The sequence below is a fragment of the Erinaceus europaeus genome, chromosome 8 (assembly GCF_950295315.1).
Source record: "Erinaceus europaeus chromosome 8, mEriEur2.1, whole genome shotgun sequence".
Classification (NCBI taxonomy): Eukaryota; Metazoa; Chordata; class Mammalia; order Eulipotyphla; family Erinaceidae; genus Erinaceus; species Erinaceus europaeus.
The window spans coordinates 100,433,469-100,451,619 of record NC_080169.1 but is presented as its reverse complement, the minus strand read 5'-3'; the positions used below and the strand labels follow the sequence as shown (position 1 = coordinate 100,451,619).

Below are 18,151 nucleotides of genomic sequence, written 5' to 3'. Positions count from 1 at the left end.
TAAAACCAAAATGAAACAGCACCAAGTACTTAAATATTGTTGCTTTTTGATCTGCTCACAGGCACAGAATAAGATAAAATCAGAGGAATAAAAATAATTTTTTTAAAAATAGTTAAATGGTTGCTGGAGGTGATTTGGGGTAAGAATGGGAATATGGGGGAGGCTGAGTGATCAGGAGTCAGCCCACAACTTAACAGTTGTAAGTGCCAAATTCAATTGTGACAGACAGATACATTTCTCTTTACAACCCACAGGTAGGGACAGAGTCACCATCCTCATTTATTCCCCCACCCCTGCCTCCACCTGTTGAGTGCCATGGTGACTGTAGCTCCCTGCTGCATCTCCTGAGAAGCTGCCACTGCAGCCTCTGCCAACGATGCCACCGCCTGGGTGGCCTCGGAAGCTTGCGTCGTCTGGATCGTCATTTCACCTCCCTGTAACGTGGCCCAGTTTTGTTCAACCTGAAGCAAAAACAAACAGACAAACAAACAAAAAAACAAAGAACACAATAGTAAAGAATCAAATGGAATACAAAGTTTTAAAGTGACTTTTCTAATAGACTGCCTTGTGCTCAATCACTGATGTATAGACCTCTAACAACACAATCCACAGTGCACGTATTTTCAGTGTGCTATTGCACAAAAGGGGCTATTAGGATATATACTGATATTTGTTTACATTTGTGTAAAGAAATTTTAGAAGTACACTCTAAAGAAAGTACTGGAAATATATGTTTTTCAGAAAGCATGTTGAGGGAGGAGTTGTTGAAGTGGGTTGGACAGGAGACAAAAAGCAAGACATCACTGCCTATTTTTTTTGTATATTTGAAACATTTGAGTCACATTGACTTATTATCTATTCAAAACCTAAATTAAAACTAAATATAATCCTAAAAGAATTCAAGCTGTACCCAAACAATGGCAGCCTCTAGACCTTCTGCCAAAAGACTGCTAGTGCCATATTTTGTCTATTTTTGCGGTGATATTATTCTATCTAAATGCAAGCATACTAGCACACATACTCGTATACTCCTTTCTACCCCAGTCCTTTTAAAAATGAGCATGCCATCATACTCTATAATATCTCTTTGCACCCCCTCCCCAAGTAATACTGAAATAATTTTATTACAAGTATTTCTGAAGTAATTCTATTATGGAGTGAACACATTTCTTAATTCATTCATGATCTAGAATAATGATTGTACAGCACTGCATTACATAGATACACCATGGTTTATTTAGCAAACCATCTTTAAATAGGCATTGAAATAGTGTCTGGCCTTTTTCCTATTACAAATAGCACTATGATAAATAATCTTATATATTACTCTGTATAGTGTTCATAAGGAAAGTTCCTAAAAGTGGAATTACAGATCTAAGTTTATATATAATGATTTAATATATATGGTACTATATAATAATTTGAGTCATATACACATATATCAAAGATATTATATACTTTGAAAATTATTAATGCAACAGAGAGAAAACACCAGAGCATTACTCTGACAGATGGAATACTAGGGCTTGAATGTGGGACTCCATGCTTCTCAGTTCAGTACTACTTGCTAGGCCCCTTATATATTTGTTTTTGATGAAAACTGCCAAACTCAGCACTTTTTTCAATGTAGCAAAAATAATTTTTCTTTGAGTGGGGAAAAATGGAGAAGCAGCAAAATCAAAAGTATACTATCTGGTGATAGAGTCTATTAGACTTTAGCATTGGTAGATCTAGAACAGAGATTTCACCCAGGATGCTGTGAACATTTTGGACTAGACAATTCCTTGTTAGGGGAATTTCTTGTGCATTGCTAAATGCTAAGCAGTATCCCTGACTCCTACATATTCGTAGCCCGATACTAACAGCCCCAGTCACGACAGTCACATGTATCTCCAGAGATCACAAAAAACACATGTGGTGCCAGCCCTGGTTGAGAGCTGCTGGCTTCAGTACAATACTTTTCACTTAAGACCTCCCTGTTCTGGATATGTGTCTCAAACTGATCTAGCCCACTTTGCTTAATTAACACTGATTGATTACTTTCCCTCAAAAACCAAAAGCACCAGGAGTAGAAGCAACTTCTAGGTAAGACATCTGAAAGTGTGGACTGTCGAGGCTCAGGACATTACTTACTAGAGTGACGGCTGTTTCTGTTTCACATTACTGAGGTCCAGTAACCTGTGCCTGCATGTTACTGTGTTCTCAGTGAGAGCACCGCGTCCTCTAGGAGAGGCAGTATTTCAATACTTCCTGCTTTGGTTATATGAGCATACTTAGATTATAATAGTACTCCTCAGAATGTCTGTTGAAAAGCCTCACAGAAAATGAGACATTTCAGGGGCTAGGTGGTGGCACACCTGGTTGAGCGCACATAATAACAGTGCACAAGGATCCAGGTTTGAGCCTCCGGGCCCCACCTGCAGGGGGGAAGCTTTGTGAGTGATGAAGCAGGTTTGCAGGTGTCTCTCTGTCGCCACTCCTCTCAATTTCTGGCTATCTCTATCAAATAGATAGTAGATAGATAATAACATAGATAATAATGATAATAAAGAGAATGAGACATTTCTAGAAGTACCTTAGTGGTGACCCTAAGTTCCTACAGCAGTGGGGTGTGTCGATAAACCTTCAAGGGGCATCACTTAAAGGCAGGGCGGGGGCCAGGGAGACAGCACCAACAGACTTTCTTGCCTGATGCACCAAAGGTCCCAGGTTCAATCCATGGCACAACCACAAGCCAGGGCTGAACAGTCATAACAACAAACTAAATAAATAAACAAAAGATAAAAAGACATGGATACCCCCCCCTTATAGCTGCCAGAGTGTCCACCAGAATTTCACAAAACTCTTGCTCATCAAGAAGGTATTATCTCTTTGCCCTCATTTTCCCCCTAATGAGCATCACTGCAACCAAAGGCATCTCTCTCTTACATTTCCATAACTTTTTTTTTTTTTTTTTTTTTGCCCCTTTGGGTGGTCAGCAGAGCTTCACTTCTCTGGTTCAACTTTTACAGACAGAAAGAGGGACAGACAGACAGAGGGAGAGAGGAAAAGACACAACAGCACTGAAGTTTCCCCCATGGCTGTGAAGGCTAGGGGTGGGTTTGAACCTAGATCAGGTGCATAGTAGAATAGGAACATTCTAGCAGCTTTTATCTACAGGGAGAGCACCAGTACACAGAGAGTCTGAAGCACAATTACAGTTTTCTCACAGAGCTTACATCGGCGGGATTTCTCTCTGATGTAAGGAGTCCCGTTATTTTAGGACTATGTATTTCACTGAGAAAGTAGGTGGCTTCACAGTCACTCCTTACAGGCTGGGTTCTGAGGAATTCCCATTGACCTCCACACATCCCTAGCTTTTGTGGGGCATGTATCCAGTGTGGTCGTCTCATGGCTTAGCAGTGACTAGGCACTACTGAAGGGCTTTGTCATTTTCCTCCAGGCTGTGCTATTTCAAGATGGTGAAAGGGAGCAGGAAAACAAGAGGCAGGAAGGAAAACAGAAGTAGGAAAGTGGAAGGCCTTCCTACTTTCCTTGCATTTAAATATCAAGTATGAGGTTTTATAAAATGTTTACAAAGATGTGAAGATACAGGAAAGGTTTTCCTACACTTGTCATAGTTAGGAGTGCTCTCTCTCCGGTGTGAGTTGGAAAATGAACAGTAAGTTCTGAGAAGGAAGCAAAGGTTTTTCTCACGTTTAAGAGGCTTCTTCTCTCCAGTCTGGGCTGTAGCTCAGTGGTAGTGTACATCCTGCATGTAACAGGTACTAGGAGTGATCCCTGGATTCCCTCCAAAGAGGCCTCCCCAAAAGAGTCTATCCAGCACAGGCTCTTATATGTGCAGTAAGGTTTGAGGATGGAGTGCAGGCTTTCCAGGGCTTCTTTTATCTGTACAGGTTTATATTGGTGTGACTTTGATTCTAAACATGAAGGCATGATGATCTTCTAAAGGATTTTCCACTTTGCTCACAGAGAAAGGCTTCTATGCAGCACGACTCTGACATGCCCACTGAGTTGACTAAAGGAAGGTTTTGTCCAATGGAGGATTTCTCCTGCAGAGTAAGGAAACTGCTCCCATACGGATGATTCTTGTAAGTGTCCCCTCCATTTTGAGTGCTCCTTTGTGTCTTACAGCATGCAAGCTCACTCAAATCTTTTCCACGTTGCTCACAATCAGACTTTCCACCCAGTGTGGATGCTTCCCCCACTGAAGAATGGGATGAATGATGATTCAAATGTTTTCCCAGACTACTGATCTTTCCTACCCATCATTTCTGTCTCACTGGGTATCTTCTTCTCAAAACCATCCTGTTGGGCTGCTGTGTCTTTGGTTTTAAGTTGCAGTTCAGAATCTTGGAGAACTTCTCTCTCCACTGTCCTTGACACTTCTTTTTCCAACCATGAGATCACATTGGGCTTGAACATATCATAGCCTACTGTGGTCAGGTTCATGTAGTTCTCCAGCATCACATCTCTGTATAGGTTCCTCTGAGAGGGATCCAGTAAAGTCCACTCATCTTGGGTGAAGTTCACAGCCACATCAGGGAAGGTCACTGAATCCTGAGAACAATTTTTCAAACAGTCAGTCACCATCCTTTCTGTGTCTATCTTTTCCTCAGGAAGGTAGAAGGGGTCTTTAGGAAGTAGACACCAACACTTCAGGATCGCCAGGTCCATACGAACTAGAGGGTCGGGGTCTGAGCAACGTGATTCACACAGTGGAAGTTCTTTTCCTTCTGGGCCTCATTGAGATGGGCTGAATGGATGCTGACCAATGTCACAAATGCCAAATCCTTTTTGTTTTTAAATCTTAAAAATTTATTTACTTATTTATGAAGAGAAAGAGAGAGAGAGATAGAGAAAGAGAAATACACCAGAGCATCACTCTGGCATATACAATGCTGGGGATCAAACTCAGGACCTCATGTATAAAAGTTTGGTGCTCTACTCACTGTGCCACCTCCTGGCCCACACAAATGCCAATTTAGAGGGCAAGCTATGCTGCCATTTCTTAGATAGTTGATGATTTTACTGAAAACATTAGCTGAAGCTATCCAACCCCATTAACTTTTGCCAAGCAGGCATACCTTTCCAGCTTTGTTCCTCTATTTTAGCTTTTCCTAGCGCTAAGCATAGTCTTAATACACCTCTCTTCAGTACTCATATTCCAGTTGACACACACACACACACACACACACACACACACACACTTATTTAGAATTATGTTTGTAGTGAAACTGGTATTAGAATATTACCATACAGAGGCTACTTTAAATTATATGGCATAAACAGTCTGTGGATGGCAGTGAAAGGTTGAGAAGATTTAGGAAGAAGAGAATTCTATTTAGAAATATAGCTGGAAACAAATTATTTTGGGTGTTAACATTCCTTTGGAATTCCCTGTTCTCAAGACTCTGTGCCTCAGCTGTGTTTGCTCTCCCTTCGCACCTGTCAGGAGTTGCTGTCTGGTTATCAGTGCCTGATGGCATCATGTCTCAAAGAAAGGGTCACAAGCTCTAGGAGGGAAAGACATTTAATGAGGCTATGTCATCAGCTTCTGTTTTCCTGAGAGAAACCTGTGACAATGAGGCTCTTCAAACTGTGGCTGCTCTTACCTGGTGGCTCTACCATAAGCCACCTGTGGCTCTCCCATGCTTTCACAATTCTTTGCACTGAAAGCACCGCTTCTTCTGACTTAAGAGTATCTCCAATCCCTTAGGTTCTAGTTCCTGTTTCACCCTTCTAGTATGAGTTCAGATGAGACTACAGGAGCAGAGACATCGCCACTCCCTTACAGTCCAAGGTTAAAGACCTCCCTGGGTGTTTACATCACCTAGGCTTGCTTTCACAAGGTCATTATCTCACTCCAGTTGTTCTTTCAAGTGTTTTGCTCTATCACCTGTGTGTTTCTTAAGCATCACAGCACGCTACTTTCTTGTATCTGAAGTGTCTGGCAAAGGGCTCAGAAAATGTTTACTGAGTGGGTGGATGAAGAATAAATCCTTTATTCATGTTTTCCTTCAGCTCGCCCATATTTCAGGTACACTGGTATTAAAAAAAAAACACAAAAAAACAAAAGACAAAACTTACTTCAAAACTATTCCATATATGGTTCAGTTTAAAATGCATGTCTCTGATTTATTTGTACTTTCTTTCCTTCTTCTAACAGAATCATAGATAATATTATAATTGAATATCCTTTTACTTCAAAATTCAACTTCTCTGACATAGATACCTACTGGTGGTTTTACCACACAACAGAATTCTCAAATATTTTTGTACTTGAAAACATACCACAAGAAGTTAGTTGCATACTTTGAAAGCAAATATATAGTTTATTTCATATTATTTTGAAATCTTTCCTGGTTCATTTTAAAATGTCTGTGTAACCTGTTCTGGATCCCTAATTGGCTTGAGCCTTCCTAAGGTTAGAGATTATGTTGTTGTTGTCATCTGCTTATTTTACAACCACCTAGATTATGAGATATTCTCAGCACATACAGAAGACAAAGAGACTTGGGAGGCATATTTTACCAGAAGAAAAAGACCCCTCCTTGGTCCTTCATATAAATGTAACCAAGTATACATAACAGAATGCTATGGTTCTCATGGGGGTAGGAAGCATGATTATGCAAAGAGAATGTCATGCCTAGGCTCCAAAGTCCTTGGTTCAATCCCCCATACCACCATAAGCAAAAGCTGAGCAGTGCTCTGGTTAAAAACAAACAAACAAGCAGTGTAGTCTATGGTTGAGAGATTTCTTACTAGCAACCATATCAGCAGCTAAGAAATCAGAAAGTAAATAGAACCATACTATAAAATCTAAACAGTTGTCACTTTCTCCTATATAAACTATGTATGCTTCCTCTCCACATTACTTTTGCTTCATTAGTAGTGTGAGAAGACTTAAATTTTTTTGTATCTGAATTTGGATATTTACCAATAAGCTATTTAAATATAATATTTACTCACTCTCACAATAGATGACTTTAAAATGATGCCAGGATGCTGAAAATTACAGATAATGTGATTGAGATTTTTAAAAATCTCTTATCTTTTCCAAGAACTTTTGAATGCATAGATTACTTTTGTTTATATATATATATATAACTTTTGTTTTGTGTTATTTAGTAAAATAGGTTTCAGAGATGTAGTCTCAACAGAAATATTTAAGAAAACAGAAATTTTCTCTTAATAGTACTGGGAAGAATTCAATATAAAATGATAGCTGATAGCTTTGACCATGTAAAATAGTACCAACTGTGGGCTGGGCAGTAGTGCATCGGGTTAAGCGTACATGGCATGAAGCTCATGGACAGGTGTAAGGATGCCGGTTCGAGTCCCGGCTCCCCACCTGCAGGGGGTCACAAAAGCAGTGAAGCAGGTCTGCAGGTGTCTGTCTTTCTCCCTCTGTCTTCCCCTCCTCTCTCAATTTCTCTCTGTCCTATCCAACAACGACATCATTAACAACAACAACGATAAACAACAAGGGCAACAAAAGGGAAAAAGTAGCCTCCAGGAGCAGTCGATTTGTGATACAGGCACCAAGCCCCAGCAATAACCCTGGAGGCAAAAAAAAAAAAAAAGGAGTACCAACTCTGATAAATGTACCTACCTACCAATATTTTTTTTCTATTCATTTCACGTTTCAGAGAGTGTCTTCTAGTTTTAGTGTTTGGGAACAAGAATTTCCCCCAGTTAATCCATACCTATTTGTGATGTGTGTTGTATACTTACAAAAATGAATGTCCTGATATTTATTTTTCCAAACTAAAAAGCAAAATGCCAATTCCTGTCCCTAACCCTCCAAGGCTTCCTAGCTGGGAAATACTTTCTCCTAGAGGCATTCACTACTGCCTGGATCATAGTTTCCTTAGGTTAAAATCTTTCTCCACCACTCAACTGGGGCTCCCTGAGAGGTCTGTGCAAATCAGCTCAATTTTAACACATTAACGACAGCATGGATGGCTCAACACAAGCTGGCTGAGTGAGGAACCAACTGTGTGTCTCTTTATCGAGGAACCAACTGTGTTTCTCTTTATCTCATCAGCTAGGACACAATCAATTCTCTCCCTTCCTGAAATGAATATATGGAAGTGACTTTGTAGTGTTCTAAGTATAAATGCTCCATGGTTTAGAACAAGAGTGAGATAATTCAGTTAGTTTTACCTCTGATGCTGTCCTTTGACCGTTGTTGCCTATTTTTCTCACTTATTTATAAAAGACCAGACTTTTGGAAAAGATTTAAATTTTTTTATTTATTAGTGAAAGAGAAAGAGCACCACAGTATCACTCTGGCATATTCAGTGCCGGGGATTGAACTCAGGACCCCATGCTTGTAAGTCTGGTGTTCTGCCATCTCCCAGGCCGCTGTTGACTATTTCTCAAACTTCAGGAGTATACCACACTGGTACCTTAAGGGAAAAGCCAACAGTGACTTAAACCCTTTTCTGAATCTTTGCCAATGGTTCAGAGCTCAGATAATAATTTTGAAATGTACTACCCAGCTCCAACATCTACCGTATGAGTAGGGCAAGTCACCTAATCTCTACATATTATTACAATTTTCTTATCTATAAAGTGAAGATGAGAACAGAACCTATACTTCACATGATTGAGCACTAACTGGTTCACAGTGCTCAGTTAAGGTTAGCTATCTTTAAGTTAAAAATTCCATAACTACCTTGACTTTGAAAGAAAGGGTTTACTTGTAAAGCCTTCTCAAAAGCACGTTTAAAATGTTTATTGCCATACAATTAAGTCTACCCCTTGGATGAATCCTTTAGTTAACCCTGGCTTTAATGACTTAACTGTCTCCCATTATGGCCAAAGATGTAATTTACTGGGACTCACAGCATAAAAGTATTAAAGGGTGTTTCCCTTTTTGTTGTGTATTATGCAAAAACTATGCTGCAGATGCAAAACTGTAAATTCCTGACAGTTAGTTTGATTTTTCTACATGGTTTAAATGAAATAATGCTACAGATGTGCAGGCTACTTACAGTCTCTTCATATTCTGGACCCTCACTTCACCCTCACCTACACATGCAAGTATTTCAGTAGATGAAGACAGAATCCTCTTTCTTACCTCTCCATCAGCCACAGCAGAATAATTCACTTGGGCAACAGTGACTGTGGTTGGTAATTCTGAAGCATCAGCCAATGTGGCTACTGTTGCCCCTGTACCAACCTAGAGAAAAATACAGAAAGAGTAAATATCAACAATGGGCCCTTCTGACTCATATTTATTCAGAAGTTAAGATGTATTCACTTATTTACTTATTCTTTTTGCCACCAGGGTAATGAATGGGGCTCGGAGTCAGCACTACGAATCCACCGCTCCCAGCAGCCACTGTTGCCATTTTTTTCCCTTGCTTTCCTTTCAATTATTATTTGACAGGACAGAGAGAAACTGAGAGGGAAGAAGAAGATAGAAAAGGAGAGAGAAAGATATATATCTGAAGACCTGCTTCACCACTCATGAGGTGTCCCCTTGCAGGTGGCAGAGAGAGAGAGAGAGAGAGCGAGCACACAAGCGAGTATACACCTTGCACATGTGAGGCTCTGGTCTCAATCCTCAACAATCCATGAAAACAAACACAAATATAACCAAACATCATCAGTGGTAAACTGGCAGTCTCTCTTATCTTTTTCTCATATACATGTTGAATGAAAGGGGCGGCTACACAAAGAAAAATTCTTTAGTCTGAAGTCAAGTGTCCACTGACCCACTCCAGAAACCACGACTGCAACCAGCAGGTATACTCACCTGGATAAGCGAGACTGTGCCATCAGGGTTACTAAAGGTCTGGACTACGGTCTGTGATGGTACAAGATGGGCTATACTGTGTGTGGTTGTGGCCTGTGTTTGTGTTTGCTGGTCTTCAAAGGCATATAAAAGGTCCTCCCGCCCGTGCTGTTTATAACAGTTTTTAACTATGGTCCGGAGTGCCTGAGTCCATGAAACCTGCCACCAAAACATCAGAAAAGCACAGTAAGCCACAGAATACTGGTTATTCTGTCCTATAAGGGTATAAGTACTTATCAAACCCAACTGAACCTCATAAAGGGTAACTCTTTTTTTTTAAATTTTATTTATTTACTAATGAGAGGGATAGGAGGAGAGAAAGAGAAGAACGAGCCAGATATTACCCTGGGACATGTGCTGCTGGGGATTGAACTCAGGACCTCACACTTGAGAAGCCAACACTTTATCCACTGCCACCTCCCAGGCCATAGGGTAACTCTTTAAGATTATTTCCCACACAGAAAGTCAGTACCAAGTAGCAAAGAAGGCTTTTTACCCAATCAAAGTCTGATTTGGTTCTCAAAGCATATAGCCTATTCTAATCCAAGCCCAACTCTTAAACTTCTCATCAAAGATTACTGTCTGTCAAGAATTTTATGTTAAGATTCTCAATAAACCTCTAAGCTAATTGAAAAATAACAACAACAACAACAAAACAAACAAAAAACCCAAGCATATAGGAAAAGCAAGGGATAGTATCTAGTTGAGTTTTCTCTTTTTAAAAATAAATTGTGTTATCAGCAGACCCGTCTAGCCAACTTCACACCTGTCTAGTTATATATATATGTCAACAGTGATTTCTGCTAACCAGAAGGACATTTCTAAGTCTTCAAAGTGATTTGGACTCTGACCTCAAATTTCTTCATTTTTTTCCCAAGCACCTCATAAAAAACTAGTGCGGCTTCAAAATATAACTATGCAGAGGGAAGTAGGAACCCTTGGGCTGGCCCCAGTCTTTCCTTTACATTGGCAGAGTGATGAATGGTAACAGCTAGAGGACCAGAGAACACCAGGTTTCTTTGGACATGGGACAGATTTGGCAAATGCTTTTATTTCAAATAGATACTTTAGCACAGTATGTGGAAATAACAAAAGTTGAAGTATTTGATTCAGAAGAGAGAAGCAGCAGGCAGTTGAGGTCAGAGGAACCCTCACCCTCTGCTTTTGTTCTTCCGTACGAACGTCGCTCCGGACATTTGCCCAGGGAATATCTTCAGGCCACCAGATGGGTTTGCAGCTTTCTTTACCCCAGCCTGGTTTTCCCCGACCCGTGGAATACTTGAGCATCTCTGGAATAAATGCCCGAAGCTGGGCCTGGAAGAGAAAAGTATGGTTACCAGCAGTCAAGAAACATCTGCGTCATGCCTAAGGCTCCAAAGTCCCAGGTTCAATCCCCCTTACCACCATAAGCCAGAGCTGAACAGTGCTCTGGTAAAACAAACAAAAAAACAAACAAAAACAAAAAAAACATCTGGGATGTGTGTGTGTTTGTGTTTATCACCAAATTCTAAGATGAGAATGTAGAGTCTTCCTAGAGAGTTCTAGAGAATCCTAAAGTGTGACTGATAAGAACTCATTGTTTCCCCAGGACTGGGGAGACAATGTAATGACTATACAAGAAATTCATGCCTGAGGTTGTGAGGTCCCAGGGTCAATTCCATCATCACCATAAACCAGAGGTGAGCAGTGCTCTGGCCTTTCTTCCTTCATTAAAAAAAAATCATCATCATAATTAATACTAATATTAATATTAATAAAAGACCTCACCATTTTCTGTTGGGTATATAGTCTCATGGATTGAATGAGAATCATATTTATAATGGCAAAGTCTGCCTTAAATTGCATTTTATCAATTTACTCCTTACAATATTACTGATACTATTGCTTATTTCCCATCTACAGTTTCCATACATTTAAGGTATCAAACAAAATCAGTATGCTTTTTTTTCTAGAGATAGCAACCAGACAATTGGATATAAAAAAAAAAAAAAAAAGAAGTGAAGAATAGGAAGAATTATATAACTTTAGTTATAGATTACATAACTGTGTATGTGGAAACCTTAGGATCAAATGAAAGACTACTAAGAAAGAAAGGTAACTAACTCAGTAAGGTCAGTTTCAAAATACAGGAAAATAGGCTCTCAACCTGAATGAAAGAAAAAGGGAAGGGAGGAAGGAAGGAAGGAAGGAAGGAAGGGAAAAGAGAGAGAAAGAAAGAAAGAAAGAAAAAGGAAAGAAAGAAAGGAAAGGAAGAAAGAGAGAAAGGGAGAAAGAAAGAAAGAAAGAAAGAAAGAAAGAAAGAAAGAAAGAAAGAAAGAAAGAAAGAAAAAGAGAAAGAAACATGAGACAGGTGGTAGCGCAGCAGGTTAAGCGCATGTGGTGCAAAGCGCAAGGACCGGCGTAAGGATCCCGGTTCAAGCCCCCAGCTCCCCACCTGCAGGAGAGTCGCTTCACAAGCAGGTCTCTACATTTCTCTCTGTCCTATCCAACAACATCAATAACTACAACAATAAAACAAGGGCAACAAAAGGGAGTAAATAAATATTTTAAAAAGGAAGGAAGGAAGGAAGGAAGGAAGGAAGGAAGGAAGGAAGGAAGGAAGGAAGGAAGGAGGGAAGGAAGGAAGGACAAAATGAGTCTAGCCAGACAGACCAATGTCTCTGAGACTGACAGATAAAAACAGTGAGACATACATGATTTTGCACTCACTGTGGACCTCATTCAGACTTATTTTACAAACAAAATCCAGGCCAAACAGGTTTCAAACCAGAGCCAACTGCCATTCTTTATCTCTTGGCATAGTCATCCCACTGTATGTGTATACTGAAGGAGGCAGTGAGGAGGAGTGCTTTGGGAGTAGTCTTCGTTTCTGCAGTGATTTCTGGCGAGAAAAGCAGTTCGCCAAGCTGTAATATTTTAACTCACCCCCCACCCCCAGACCTACTGCTTTCCTTGAGACATGGTGGTCTACAATGGTCGAGAGATCAGAGTACTAGGAACACAGCCTTACTGTCTCTGCATCTTCAGACTAAAAAGAGAGGGCACTTTTGGCAATGAGGTAGACTCAAGGACATGCATTTGTAGCTATCAAATAGAAAAAAAGAAAAAGAGAAGTAGGAATATATAAGTAGAGCGGGTGCGGCAGCGCTTCTGCTGAAGACCCTATATAAACATGAGGCATTTTTCATTTAGAAGTTATTTTACCAAAAGGTGATACAAGTAATGATATGGTCACCAAGGAAAGACAACTCTCGCGACAGCGTTTACATGGTTAATGACTGTGCTGAGTTCCTTTTTCTGTCCCCACCCCCCCACTTCTTTCTAAGCACCCCCCCCCAGACAGTCTCCTGTCTACAGGATATGATATAATCCACTCTGTATATATTTGGCTCTGCAGCAGCAAGCAGCAGGCTAATAGAAATGTATCCATTTGCAAAACCAGACCATCAGATGGCTCATGAAGTCACTCCTTCAGTTATTTTAAGAAAGTGCATGTCAAAGTCATTTTCTCCTTATCCTGATTTCTTGGGAATGTCTTTTTCTAGCCTCAGATACACAGAGAAAGAAGAAAAGGCTTAATTCTTACAGTATTTTTAAAAATTACCTTTTCAGATACATAAACGAGATGAGAACATAGACTTTGAAAAGTTCCCCTTTCTTAAAATTTCTTTTCTTTTTATGTTTCTTCTTTGTTATGAAAGTGACAGCAGAGCTTTGCTCAGTTCTGACATATGGTGGGACCAGGCATTGAACTTTGGGACTCTGGGGCCTCGGGCATACAAATTCTATTCTCTAATACTGACTTAGATCCCCAGCTCTCCTCTAGTTTGTAACCCCACTAACAGTCTTCAAAAGGGAAGTTCTTTCCATAGCTAGGAAAATCTGGAGAAAATAAAATGTATTTCTCTGCACTGAAACTAAAGCAGAAGTAGAGAACATCCAGATTGCCGGTTTTATGGAATCATTTGGTCTGGCCTTGCCAAGACAACCACAGTGGGGAACCAAACTTCAAGGAACTTTTCTTCACAGCAACATTAAATGCTAATATTTAAGTTGATGATTTTGTATGGCCCATAAATGATGTTATAAATATCCAAGTGGTCCTTGGCAGAAAAGAGGTTTTCCAGCCCCACACTAAAGCATCCAGAAAGAACTAGAACTTACTGGGTCTTGCTCAAATCCCACCAGGAACCTCCTGTGTTCTTTAATTTTGGTGATTTTTCTTAGCCTCTGACTCCTCCAGCCCCGACCCATCTGCACCAACAGTTTTCCAGGCTCCTCAGTTCTGGGATACCTTGGCATCTGGCTGTGGACAACCTTCATTCTTTCATTTTCAGTCCTGTTTTCATTCTCTCACACCAGGCTTTCCATAGAATTTCAAAAATGGTGGGGCCAGGTAGTGTACAAAAAACAAGATGTAAACAGCATTTTTCGCTATAAGCATATTCACTTTGAACAAATTATTTATTTACTATTGAATAGAGACAGAGAAATTGAGGGGAGAGGGAGACAGAGAGGAAGATCGACAGAGACACACCTGCAGCCCTGCTTCACCATTCGTGAAGCTTTCCCCCTGCAGGTGGAGTCTAGGGGGCTTGAACCCGGGTCCTTGTGCATGGCAATACATTCACTTAACCAGGTGCTCCACCACCCAGCCCCCTGAGGAACTTTTAATAAGAAAAAATCAGTTTTCTACTATAGACAAAGTTAAATTAATGTTTTCCAGAATTCAGCACTGCTCTCATTACCAATTGGATTAATTACTGGTCTTGGAGAGTTTTGGAAACCCAAGCTACTCAATGTGCTTGTTAAGGAAGGTTGCTCTTTAATTCACAGGGGAGACAATCAACAGGATCAGCGAAGGTAAAGCCTCCCCTCTCAGGCAGTCCTTTAATTAGGCTGCAACAAGCTTTCTGGGTCTCTCCTACTGATTTAGGGCTCTTTATGAACTTAAAGTGGCCACGTTTGTCAGTAAACCCGTCCCAAACCAATAAAGAGGAGAAAGTACCACTCCTACTAGGTATATGCAGCAAAGAAATGGTCAAATTCAAGTCGGTACCTGAGAAAGTAAAGATTATGTGGAAACTAAAGCTAAAACTCCAAAAAGTTTAATCTAGCTGAAATGAAATAATTCTACTGTGCTGGAAAGTTTCCATTTGTACATCCAGTTAATTCTTTTTTTTAATTTATTTATTTTTATTTATTTATTCCCTTTTGTTGCCCTTGTTGTTTTATTGTTGTAGTTATTATTGTTGTTGTCATTGTTGGATAGGACAGAGAGAAATGGAGAGAGGAGGGGAAGACAGAAAGGAGGAGAGAAAGATAGACACTTGCAGACCTGCTTCACCGCCTGTGAAGCGACTCCCCTGCAGGTGGGGAGCCGGGGTTCTAACCGGGATCCTTATGCCGGTCCTTGTGCTTTGTGCCACCTGCGCTTAACCCACTGCGCTACAGCCCGACTCCCCAGTTAATTCTTTTTTGTCCCCAAACATAGTATCTCCATACATTTCTTTTTTTTAATTAATTAATTTATTTATTCTTTTTGTTGCCCTTGTTTTTTATTGTTGTAGTTATTATTGATGTCATTGTTGTTGGATAGAACAGAGAGAAATGGAGAGAGGAGGGGAAGACAGAGAGGGGGAGAGAAAGACAGACACCTGCAGACCTGCTTCACCGCCTGTGAAGTGACTCCCCTGCAGGTGGGGAGCCGGGGGCTGGAACCGGGATCCTTCCGCTGGTCCTTGTGCTTAGCGCCACCTGCGCTTAACCCTCTGTGCTACCGCCCGACTCCCTCTCCATACATATCTAAAGGTTCTTTTCCTCTCATCCCTTCTGTCTTTACCCTGCAGATACCCGAGTCTAGGAATGTTGAGGCTCCTATTGTCCATCTAGCTTACCAATAAAAGGTGTTTCAAACCAAAATGTCTACCAATGCCATCTCTATTACAGAAGTCAGAGAATTATAGAATACATTTAAAGAGGAGGCAGATGAAATCAAAACCATGTTCAAGTATTTTCTCTATAGACTATAGGAAAGCAGGACTGAAGTAGGAAAAGAGAACTAGAGAACTTTCAGGCTGCAGCACCACTGTTAAATTAGAAGCTTAAATTAATTTTGGGATAAGTTAAATAAAAATGGGACAGAATTTTATTCAAATAGCTATTAAGGGGCAGTAGAAAGCAAAAACAAAAATAAATTTTTGCTCACTATGTGGAATTATTTGTACAATTCGCTTCTATTCATAAAGATAATGAAGGTGGGTCAGGGGCCAGATGGTGGTGCACCTGGTTAAGCACACATAGTACTAAGCGCAAGGATCTGGGTTCGAGCCCCTGCTCCCCACCTGCAGGAGGAAGCCTCACAAGCAGCAAAGCAGGTTTGCAGGTGTCTACTTTTCTCTCTCCCTCTCTATTTCCCCCATCCTCTCTCAATTTCTCTCTGTCCTATCCAATAAAATGGAAAAATGGCCACCAGGCACCAAGACCAAGCGAAACCCCTGGAGGTTTAAAAAAAAAAAAGGTGACCCTGCAATTCCTCTCCTGGGGATATATCCTAAGGAACCCAACACATCCATCCAAAAAGATCTGTGTACACATATGTTCTTGGCAGCACAATTTGTAATAGCCAAAACCTGGAAGCAACCCAGGTGTCCAACAACAGATGAGTGGCTGAGCAAGTTGTGGTATATATACACAATGGAATACTACTCAGCTGTAAAAAATGGTGACGTTACCATTTTCAGCCGATCTTGGATGGACCTTGAAAAAATCATGTTGAGTGAAATAAGTCAGAAACAGAAGGATGAATATGGGATGATCTCACTCTCAGGCAGAAGTTGAAAAACAAGATCAGAAAAGAAAACACAAGTAGAACCTGAAATGGAATTGGCGTATCACACCAAAGTAAAAGACTCTGGGGTGGGTGGGTGGGGAGAATACAGGTCCATGAAGGATGATAAATGACATAGTGGGGGTTGTACTGTTAAATGGGAATCTGGGGAATGTTATGCATGTACAAACTATTGTATTTACTGTTGAATGTAAAACATTAATTCCCCAATAAAGAAATAAAAAAAAAAAAAGGTAATGAAGGGAGTCAGGTGGTAGTGCAGCGGGTTAAGAGCAGGTGGCACAAAGCATAAGGACCGGTGTTAAGGATCCTGGTTCGAGCCTCCAGTTCCCCACCTGCAGGGGAGTCGCTTCACAGGTGGAAGCAGGTCTGCAGGTGTCTATCTTTCTCTCCCCTCTCTGTCTTCCCCTCCTCTCTCCATTTCTCTCTGTCCCATCCAACAATGACAACAACAATAACTACAACAATAAAACAAGGACAACAAAAAGCAATAAATAAACAAATATTTTAAAAAGTAATGAATGCAGTTTTTTTTTTTTGAGGATTAAAACACCTACATGCCCATTTTCTTAATAGGTATCAGCAAAAATACTGGCATCCTCTTCGTGTCATTTCCTCAAATAAATTTCCTCAAATACTGCCCTTAAAACCATGAGAAGAACAAACTTGGAAGGAAAGTTTAACATCAGAGTTAAGGAAGATAATCATTAGAGATCCTTAGACTCATTGCTCAACATTTCAGCTTCTATCTCCATGCCCCACCAAATCTACCAAACTTTCTCTCATAATCAAAATGTTCTTAAAATCCTGCCTTCTCTTTTTCATTTTCTTTTTATTTTATTATTTTTTATTATCTTTATTTGTTTATTGGATAGAGACAGCCAGAAATCAAGATGCAAGGGGGAGATACAGAGGGGGAAAAAGACAGAGACACCTGCAGCCCAGCTTCACCACTTGCAAAGCTTCCCCCTGCAGGTGGGAGCAGAGGCTTGAACCTGGGTCCTTGTGTACTGTAACGTGCACTCAACCAGGTACACCACCACCCGGCCCCTTTTTTATTTTCTATTTTGTGTGTTTGAGTGGATCAAACCGGGAGCCTCATATATATACAGAAGCTAAGTCCCTAACTCAGTTTTCTAAAAGTCTAATAACTCTTCAAATCTGTTCATCATGAGATACCACTTGCACTAGGGAGTATAATGCTTAAAAGTATTCTTACCACCCCCCCTTAAAAAATCCATATATAAAAACTAAAACAAACAACACACACACACACACACACTTTACAGAGCAAGGGCATTCAGCATACCTAGGAATATTAGGAATAATGCCAAAATTGCAGGGATGATCGAATACTTCTCCACAGACACACACGGAAAGAAACAAATGGAGCGTAAGAGTGCAGGCACTATCATGGACAGATGAGAGATTGTACCTACGTACCAGCAACTGTACTAAAAACCACTACACCCTCCCCCAGTGTGTGTGGGGTA

General features: G+C 40.5%; 1 protein-coding gene across 5 annotated transcripts in view; it reads right to left on the bottom strand.

The window, feature by feature from the left end:
* Positions 1-18,151, bottom strand: part of NRF1 (nuclear respiratory factor 1) — a 173,627-nt gene that overhangs the window by 60,764 nt on the left and 94,712 nt on the right. For 4 of the 5 annotated variants that reach the window (XM_016188608.2, XM_060196549.1, XM_060196547.1 and 1 more), the window contains exons 6-9: positions 10,964-11,122; positions 9,770-9,967; positions 9,089-9,190; positions 304-461 (exon numbers count right to left, since the gene is read on the bottom strand). In XM_016188608.2, the coding sequence (XP_016044094.1) occupies positions 304-461; positions 9,089-9,190; positions 9,770-9,967; positions 10,964-11,122 (617 nt within the window). The remainder of the gene's footprint in view (positions 1-303; positions 462-9,088; positions 9,191-9,769; positions 9,968-10,963; positions 11,123-18,151) is intronic. The other variant, XM_060196550.1, reaches the window with a different exon arrangement.